At 33.8% G+C, this 10,762-nt stretch overlaps 1 protein-coding gene across 1 annotated transcript; it reads right to left on the reverse strand.

The window, feature by feature from the left end:
• Positions 1-3,647: 3,647 nt before the first annotated feature.
• Positions 3,648-7,191, reverse strand: LOC100374867 (BMP-binding endothelial regulator protein-like). Its single transcript, XM_078008092.2, has 5 exons — positions 7,048-7,191; positions 5,355-5,382; positions 4,871-5,121; positions 4,262-4,548; positions 3,648-4,002 (listed from the first exon to the last, which is right to left on the reverse strand). The coding sequence occupies exons 1-5, from the start codon at positions 7,114-7,116 to the stop codon at positions 3,993-3,995; spliced, it is 645 nt and encodes a 214-aa protein (XP_077864218.1). The 5' UTR covers positions 7,117-7,191; the 3' UTR covers positions 3,648-3,992.
• Between the last annotated feature and the right edge of the window lie 3,571 nt (positions 7,192-10,762).

Consider the following 10,762-nt stretch of genomic DNA (forward strand, 5'->3'; position numbering starts at 1 on the left):
TAAAAAAATACGTCACCAATTTTCATTAAACGTATGAATAGGAGCTGTGCCCAAGTATGAGAGTTTGAGCTAATAATTATATCAACATTGCCGATCATAATAGTGCCTAGTATGATTAATGAAATTTTCTTAGTCCTATTATTATAAGTAGTCTTCACACATACATGTAAACAAACAATTTATAAGAGTACATTAAAGGTGGAATAACAATCATAATACGCCAAGAGACATCGCCATTGGAGGCGGGCGCACTCACAACTAAACTAAACGAACTGCCCTACAAACACGGTCGCAACAGATGATTTACCCATGTTAAGCACAAGCCTTTAGGAATTGAATAATATTGTATGGTTACGTCCATGAAATGTATCCCAGACATGTAACAACATATACTCATAATATGTAGCTGAGCTGTACGAGTATCACCACACTCACTAAAAGTTTCAAAGCATATTAGGAAACATTGCTAATAGAGCAATTCTTATGTTGACATATATCAAACGTTCATGGGTTGTAATTTCACTTTTTATTCATGTACTCCACTATCTTAACCTATACGGCTGTCCGCAGACAATTTGAATACTGTGATAGTTTTTGGTGTCCATGGCATTTTCCATCCATATTATTTCATAAAAAGGTTCCTTATTTTGAAAATAAGCATCAATTATTTGTAAACATTTTAACTCGCCAATCTCTATTCTGGGCGTTTTTTCAGATGTATGCTATAATGAAATCGCAAATGTGTTTTACTGTCATATCTTATGTAGTAAATTGTTTTTAATATACGCAGTAAACGACTGTGAAATTCTGATATACTCTATCTCGAATTTGCAAGTTGAATGTTTCAGCAAAGCACTCCACTATAGGGGAACAACACCGTGCAGGCGGACGATTACATCCCCAGAATGGGTCGCAGTCGCATTGACCTTGGAAAATATTGCCCAATCCAAGGTATATGACCGCTTCAATTTCCCAATATATGAGATGATAGAAACATTGATATTTTGATATGCTTTTTACATTTCATCATTCAGAAAAGAAAGTATTGTATGTATTTGTTACCTAGTTTGTTTCATATGTAGTTGGGGCCTGCAAACGGGTTTCATACCACTGGTCATACCACTTGAAATGACGAAACAAGCGATCGAAGATCCAGACCACTTAACAGGGTACTCACTTCTTGAGTAAGAAGACGTCAACTATATTCAAATATTTAAAACACAGTATGATTGGAGACTGTCTAAAGACTGTTATATACAATGATTTGACCGATGACCTACATTTGTGTGTGGACGACGACAAACCGGATAATATATCTAAACTAATAAGTCCAAGTAAAAAAAAAAAATAATAAGTCAAAATTAATGAAATATACTGTCGGCATTTTTGTGATGGTAATAATCTATACACATATTTTTAAACACGTAGTTTGAGTAGTATAAAGTGGGAATAATTTACTATGTGAAAGAACAGCTGTCTTTTAGCGTATTTCCTCCAATAAATTAACAGCTAATGAATGAATGAATGAATGAACGAATGAATGAATTAATGAATGAATTAACACTGGGTAGACGCTTGCATGTCAAGGGTGAATCATGTTGCCAGTATGGATGTAAACATTATGGCATATTTTCATCTCCCCGCTCAGTGTAATCACATGAGAAGTAGAACACGAACGCAGTCTGGCACAGTTGGAGTATGCGTGACAGACAGACAGATACCAGACGTTAGTTTTTGACAGTAATATGCGTGTGATTATATATAGCTTTACCTAACTGCTCAATACTGATACAAACATCTTTAACGCATACGGATACTTGTTAGTATTATTCTTGTTTATGAAATACGCACGTGTTATAGAAAGTATATAATCTACACATTTTACGGGAATCTAACTGACGCGATGTAAAACATTTCAATCCGCGCCAGCTGCCGTACTTAGGAATGGTATTTATAATGACGTACGTACTTAGCTACGTAATACATCACATGTATAATTGTCATTTAAAAACATTTTGAATAATTTGTGATTATATTGTTATGTTGGTCTTCAGTTATATGTAGCATTCCACGCCAGATTCAAAACCATATGATCTAATTTTGTTTGTATCAGCATATAGTTGTATATTAGCATATGTAGTTGTACATGCAATGTCAGTTTCGTTTAATTTTAATTATTGAAGTTGTCATCAACACGCTTTCACTAAAAGTCAAACATTGTTGTCAAACTGTCAAATTAAGTGTTTATATGAAAGATGATTGGATTATATTAAATTAATGAAAGACTCCTACAGTATGCTGGTATCGATTCAAAGGCTGTAAACGGTAAGCGAGAGTATTTGGTTGCGATATAAGACCTTTCTAGGTAAAAGACTAGGATTAAAACCATTCCGTTTTCGACATTGTGAAATTTCAGATTTATATTAAAAATAATTCATAACGAAATGTATTCCGTAAGCACTCATAACTATTTTTTATAACTACCGATTACTCAAGAATAATAAAAAATAAAATAATATAAAAAAAATGATAATTTGCTATATTCTATATATGCCTTTTATTTTTCTTGAATTATTACATGAAAGAAGCTGAATGAAATTACAAACTATGTAGTGTATTCAACAACTCATGTATGAACAATAACTTTTATAAGTATGACTTTACTTGGTAAAAATACCGTATTTTTCTGTATGAAAACGAATTTCACAATGTCGAAAATGTCGAAGTGTTGTGAATTAATACACTTGGTGAATGATAATTACAGAGCGTAATTTCATGTGACGGCATGTTTTTGTGCGTAAGCACTTGTAAAGTTGTGTTAGGATAGTAATCAATTACTATTTTTGAAAAGATCTATCTCACCTATCGGATTATAGCTGTCTAAAATATATTGTAATGTGTACACAGTCATATAGTTAAAGAACCAAATGACTGGCTCCTTGCATTTGGTGGCTCTTTTATTTTTCCAATAAGTAACATAATTGAAACCTAAATGACTGTCACTGATTTGTGTTGACTTCTTGGTGGAACATATTTTTACTGAATAATCTTTCTTACCAGTACTACTGTAACTTAACGCCTATTGTGAAATATCACCGACTACATCTAACGACAACTCTGAGGTTCTTCCAGTTATTCACTAGAATAGATTGTACTTTGTATATTGTACTTATTGTATTGTTTACTATTAATTGTCTGTTTCGTTGTTTACTCCGATGAGACGTGATTATATTATACATAAAAAGAGACATGCACGTATCACTCGTACTAATCGCATCGGTTCTCGTGAGTACACGCTACCTATATATTGTTTTAGTTGTATTTGCCATCGTAGTTTTACTATATGCAGGAGATGAATTATAAGACTTTACTGTTCATTTATTAACTGCAAGACAATTGCCAGTGAAATGAACATTCAAAACATAGGTTTATTATTAATCAACTCACAATATTAGTTTATTGTTATTTAACTCAAAAAAAAGAGTCGATCAATTGAATTTTATATCTAACATTCTGTACATCTTCTATAATATGACGTTTTTTGGAAAGCATATGACGGTTACATAAAACATTGCTGTTTTAACTGATAAGAAAATATGTATAACGTTATATACATTATATGTTAATTAAAATGAATACTAAATACATTCAATACTATACCAATTACATTTTAATTGCCATTATGGTTACATGATTTATAATCTATAGAAAACTAAGGATACTTAGCCCTGTATTTATTTATTTACTAACAGATATGTACATCATTTAGTTTACTGATGACAATAATTATTCCGATGTGGAGATACATTTTATCTATTCATGCAATATTTCCGATTAACTACAAATAATACACATCAGTTGGGTAGTTAGTATTAATTGGAACATTGTTAAGTAATAGTAGTGTCAGTAGGGTTAATGCCATGTAAAATAGTGTATATATTTCATTCGTTGTCTTCAGTATCATCTATCACATTTTTTTATCCTATATCTCATCAGCGGCATCTAGAAGTAAAATAAAGTTGCAGGTGTTACTCAATGTTGAAAGCATGATATCTTATTTTACATAGGTCAATCACGTGCCTCCAAGTATAGATTTACGTATACAATAATATATTTTAAACAGCACAAGGCAAATGTCTCTATTTGAAAGCGTTGATGACATAACAGAACCACAGATCAATACATTGTTTTAATTTGATAAAACGATTATAAACATTATGTGATTAGCGAGGTATGAACAATTATATACGCAGTGTCTCACCCTGGATCTGGATCAGGTGCTTTGAACGCCGTCGCCAAAGCGTCAATGGATTCATAACCTTGGAGTTCGTCTGTCTCCGTATCATTTCCGTTATAGTTGCCACACATCCCACACAGATTACCGATAGCATCCGGGTGCGTTAAGATGATATCCACCATGTGTATCTTGCAATCGAATACAACTTTGTACTGACCGTATGATTCTATAGTAAATATGTTTCCTTCTTTGTGTACGCTTCCATGTGCCGGCCAAATATAAGGAAATGTCGTCCATTCCCGACCATTCAACTGTTCAAATATTGAACGAATAAAATTAATGCAATGATTGTGTTAATTTGTTCCGCACTTATCTTGTTGTTTTTGAGACATATACACACGTATATCATATATACCATGATGTAATCACGTGACACATATCGACACTTCACCTTACATATTACATTCTATATGCGTTGTATATTTGCATTGAACTAATATTTTTGTTTTCGAATTTTGCTCTCGAGTTTTGTAATTAACATTCCTAATTTTTGAGCTTGACATTCACGTCCATTCATGCCCGTGTTACTATTATAAAATGATGGTGATTGTATGATGCTAAATTACCACTGACCTTGAATGAGCAATCATCCGGAATGACCTCAGTAAAATGACGAGTACCAAAGCGACGTAATATTAAACTTATCACCTGGGTATGTCCAACCTTTTTTGGATTTGTCTCTCTGGTAGTGACTGTAATTAGTGGCATAGGTCTAGTTACCCCCTCCCCACACCACGCGACAACCTTGTAAGAACAGAATCCCATATAGGTGTACTTGTATCCGTCAAACGTCTCGAAGTGAGGATCACCCTTAACGATACAATCTACAAAAAAACATTAACTGAAATTAACATCCAGAAATATACACTAATGCGTAATTAATTCACAATTAATGCATTCCATTTCCAGCCCAACATATACATGTATGAATTATTATCTTTCATGTGATGGCAATGGGTAGACAAAGACGAAGCCTTTCAAGGTATTTATTAGTATACACCTGCTTATTTATTTTCACATTTGTTGAAAAATTAATAGAAAAAAATAAAGCACTCACGTGGTCCCTCTTGACGTACCAATACAGACTAAATACCATCAAAACCGCCATGGCATAACATCATGCAAACAAAGAATAAGATCAGTTAATTTGTGCGAGTAATGAAAGACGTCATGGTTACATCAAAAGACATAACATAGAAATGAACCATATCTTCAGCATCGCCATAATACCAATGTACTAAGCATATAACACATTAATGAAACACCTAACTACCGGTGTCACATTCATTGAATCATGCTAATAGCCTATATATCACTATATATACATTATATAATTTTACAACAATTATACCTAAAAGGGCTAAAACCTTATGTATGTGACATTTTTTCCCAATTCGTCGCCTTCATTTTAAATCAAATAACGTCAATATTCAGCTTGTGTCAGTATTTTAAAAACCGGACATAAAACTTAGTGAACTAAAGTAAAATACTGTTACAACTGCTAAAAGAATCGCTTCCAAATGTGCGTACCACAGTGTGTTTTATTTATACGCAATCCAAGTATTCGTGTCAGACGTTCCACATTATTGTCTGGATTAGACAATAAACACACAAAAATAACTTAAGTTGAGCTCCGCTATGATCGATGCGTTTTTTTCCGTTGTGTGATATCGTGGTGTTGGTACCACCCGGTTATTCAGTTGTCGTGGTAAGTACAGCTAAGAGGAGAATGATTAACTGTATTCGTTATGTGGCTGTACAACTGTACAGTTATACAACACCCGCATTCCACAATACAATATAAAATGTACTCAAATTGGCTTTGTTTCTAGTTTGGCAATTTATATCAAGTTATTGTATGCGAACATGACTATGCATGTGACCTTGGGATGGAATTTAATCTTTCATAATCTCTCACAATTGACCTGCTTTTCCGCATTAAACGATTTAAGTCTAAATTCGGTTTGATTCGATCTGAAATTTATTTTATTATAATTACTCTGCCACTGCTGTTTGAATGGAGGAATTGCAAACAGGATGACATAGATTATAAATTATATAAATATAATTACTGCGTTTGAATGAATCTTCACTGGGATACAGAGTAATCCAATACAGACAACATCTGGCCATCCCTAACGAGGCAAATATATTTTAAAATTACTGAATGGTTTTTCCGACTTACAATAAAAACAGGGAGTTGAACTATCAATATAAGTCGACTCAGCGGCCTTAGAATGGATTTGAATGTAAATGATTTACAGGATTACACAACTCTACTTAGGATCAATCGAGATAGATACATCATCAACTTATGTCAATTAATAATGGGCATGGCAAAAACCGGTAAAATGAAACAAAATCTAGTAAAATTCTAGAGATTTAAAGAACAGCTACATGTCTGGTTACCGTCCCATTGATTTGATCAAGTATGTTATTTTCAAATCTTAATCAACAAATGTTTTACGTATGATGTTTGTGTTATTGTCATAAGTATGTAGCTTGGGTTCCAGTTGACGCCAGCTCAAATTTTGCTTCCCTGATGGACACTGAGAATATACACTACGCAACGTCATTCCTTGTTCGTTTAATTTCGTATGTTTGGCCTACAAAAGTTATCTAACCATATAACATCCAAATAAACCATATTGTCCCACCGAAATAAGCGGAACTCATTTAAGAGAATAAAGAGTGTGTGGCAAAACACGAACACATTGTCAGTAATTTGATAATTCATAAAAGATACATACGTGGACCGACGCTCCCCGAACGGCAGTGATACATATCATCACCGCCACCACAACGGTGGCTTGATTCATCTTCTTATCACGATAACGATGCGTTGGTGATCTACTAGGCACTGTAGAGAGGCAATAGTGTCCGTCTACTCCGACCACGAAGCTCGTATTGTGTTATGTCCAAAGTTTAAATCTACGGTAATCCCTGAATACTAATGTTAGCCTGGCATTTAAATATGCAAATATAATTTACATATGATTGACTTAATTGCTCCGAATTAATAGACGACGACAGGAAACATGTTTCAACACCGGAAATAGGAAAGTACTAAGGAATTTTTGAAGTATCTCGCGGGCGTTCAAGGATGAGTGCAATTTCAATTGGGAGTTGCTGATTTTTACCGTGATATCTCGTGAGGTTGAAGTTTAACATTAGACCATGAATTAGTTTTATTTAGCAAAAAGTAATTACAAAATCCATAAATAACCCAAGCATGAGCTAGTTTATCCCTCTACGTAACAACCGACGCAGAAAATATTTAATCGATGATATCCCCATAGCAACCCGTCAACGTCATGTTAGCACCTCAGCGTCAAGCCATGTCATGCCTAGCACGGTCATTTGTACGACTATATTAACACGTTACAGAATTACAGAAGCGAACGAATGAGTATACTGATGTACCTAAAATACTTTGTCTTAGCTGGAATTAGTTTCGCTGAAAAGATTTTTTTAGTGTTTTGTATAGAATTTATTTTCACTGATTTTTGACGAGTTGAATGTAAAATATGGAAAAAGGTATATTCACTGAATTTTATTTTCAATGAATCACTCCTTCAGCGAAAATAGCGAAAATAATTTTACAGTATTCCACAGTTAACAAACATAAATATTTACGCACAAATAATTATTTCCTGTTTAGACAAATACAACAACATCATAAACAACACTTATGATTATATATATATATTTATTTTGTAAATCAAACTTCATTTGCTGCCAAATGCGGATTCTAAACTAACTCTAACTAAAGTCAGACCACACTATCTGAAGCCAACACATGTCAGATCAATCAATGCCGATCCTAATAACTATGCCATAATTACAGTGGCCCTGTTACATGTATCAAAATCGACTTTGCATGCTATTCATTTATATATGTGCATTAATGTGTTTAAGAATAATTTAATGTTCAATAGTTTTAATCTCTATACAACATACGTATATTGGAACTTGAACCGGAACGATCGACAGTGTACCATAATCCGCTGTTATCAGTGATTAACATGGTAACACGTTCTGTCGCAATGCCACACGAATGATATAACATCAACAGTTCAATCACGTCCAGCGCGACAGAGTATGCTATAGATTTAGCTCGGTAATTGGTTTGATCACCGTTCTGTAGGCTAAACCTCGTACACATATTGTACTCATTCGTAGGTATGGTCTTTCGTATAAACAAATAAATTATAAATAAATTATGGTCATTGAAAATGGTTGTACAATGGCACTAAAATAGAATGTGTTTTATAATACTGATTCATCATCAATTGCATTGAATTTACTCCCAGCTCAGCTTTAAATAATTTTCACTGTCGAAAATTTCACAACTTTAATTTTCGAGGTGTGGGGGTGGTCTTCGGAAAGCCGCCCATAAAGAAATCTCGATATATCAATCCCAATATTATACTACCACTTGTACGCCAGCTGAATTTAATTACAATGTACTCAGTCGATGATTAGGCTGGATTGCGAGTGCAACTCGAAGCCGATTTATACACTCTATCTTGGTTTGGTAAGAATTTGTTTAAATGTTTCATTTTGCACCTATGCATAACATTCTAAGCTCAATCTCTACTCCAGACCAGGCATTAGGTAAAGTGGAAGACTTATATATACATATTTACATTGTGTAATGCTTATTGGTGCTGGACTAATTCACTAAAAGGATGCTGATTTGGCATGTTAATTGGTTATGCTAATTATCCTACAGTATGATATATAATTTGGGATTGTAGCCAGCTTTCACATCTTTTGAAAACTGAATATTTTTGTCATTGAACTAGAAACATGTGAACTCTACATCTATCTTCATTAGAATTTACTCATAGACGTGTTGCATTGTTACATGTGTTGTGCACAATGAACTAGAATAGAACACATACTTTCATCACAGCTGAATAGAACTTATTATTACTAATACTAATTAATTGTATTACTATGTATTTTTATAACAGAACACCATTAGCCCAATGACATGTGCGTTCATTTAAAGAAGGCAATATTTATCATCTGTCTTATCTGACCTTCGATTACCTAACCAGAGTGCCATCATATACGAGGCCAAGTAGTTTATAGGTCCTTTGATAGTTAAAATCAAGCCTTTGAATAGTGTAATCAATCAATCAATCGATATGAATCTACATAACAAGTTGATGCCTTCATGGCAAGTGGACCCACATCTCTCTCGAAATTGATCGGTCTCTGTCTCAAAGACAATCTCTCGCATCTAACAAATTCAGTTTCCAAAATAATCAGATCCAGATGATATGTAACCGATTCTTGCCTGTATGAAAACCCCTACGATCATCTGTCCACAATGTTAGTTATCTTGTGATGAAATATCATTACAAAAGTGTTCCATTGTACCGGCATCTGGATTCTTACTGAAATTCAGAATAATCTGTCGACAATTTTTGTTATCTTGTAATGAAATATCATTAAATATGTGTTTAGATCTTCCATGGCACCTGGATCTGGATCACCCCAAAATCAAAACTCCTCAATAATCCCTTGTGTTTCGTCCATAACTTTCTGGAAATAGTGACGAATCCTTCAATGTATTCCATAAAATGTCAATAAGATGTTCCCATACACTAAAATGATTAACAAATTTTTAATTTAAAATAATTTCATTGCTCTTCCGTGTCTAATGAACCATTTTCCGTTATGTGCCTGTGCGGGTGTTTCAAATACTTATTATTACTTTGGTGGAACCTTGCCCAAGGTTCAAGATACTCGCTCAAGACTGGTAGACGCCATGATTACTATGACGTCATCACGTTGGTCCTAATATGGAATATATCCATAGCAAAATTTACAACATTGCAATTTGAACAAACAACATGTGAGGAGACCAAACAGTCAAAGAACGTGCCACTAACCCTAACATTATTGTGCTATAATACTAATAACTCTCAGTACTTTAACACATCGAAGTAACATGTCAATGAGAGAACAATTGCAACAGGGCCCTCGTGGATGGAATATTCATCTTGAGATTTGACAGGTTACAGACTGCCAAGTGGACATAATATGGTTAACCACATACTAGAAATTGAACATTTGATCATACATTGGAAGAGAATTTTCCAGGCTTATGCAATTATATTGTATTACTTATTAGATATACATTTTCCAGTTCATTCGCTATGCTAGAGTATGCTAGGCTGAAGTATAGCTTTTAAAAAAAGCCTCTAAACACATACTTATTTTTGTGAAATTATACCTCTTTTTAAGTGCAGAAACTTAAAATAGATACCCTATATTCATACAAAAATCATACTGTTTCCAAGTTGAGGTAACATGAATTCATGAGATTCCGTTTTTCCCACTCTATTTTTTAAATATTCTACCCCAAACACGATACACGTGTATACGGGTAAAATAACTAATTAACACCCATTTTACGCGTTTTTTGCGTACCATATGTTATTGTATGCA

Source organism: Saccoglossus kowalevskii, chromosome 18, assembly GCF_978046115.1.
Source record: "Saccoglossus kowalevskii chromosome 18, keSacKowa6.1, whole genome shotgun sequence".
Lineage (NCBI taxonomy): Eukaryota > Metazoa > Hemichordata > Enteropneusta > Harrimaniidae > Saccoglossus > Saccoglossus kowalevskii.

What these genes read in the sequence shown, in the direction of transcription:
- LOC100374867 (XM_078008092.2), bottom strand. Translation starts at nt 7,116, where the DNA reads ATGAATCAAGCCACCGTTGTGGTGGCGGTGATGATATGTATCACTGCC. An exon ending in GGTACGTCAAGAGGGACCAC is followed by an intron (nt 5,122 to 5,354) that starts GTGAGTGCTTTA and finishes GTTTTTTTGTAG; the next exon opens with ATTGTATCGTTAAGGGTGAT. An exon ending in CGGATGATTGCTCATTCAAG is followed by an intron (nt 4,549 to 4,870) that starts GTCAGTGGTAAT and finishes ATATTTGAACAG; the next exon opens with TTGAATGGTCGGGAATGGAC.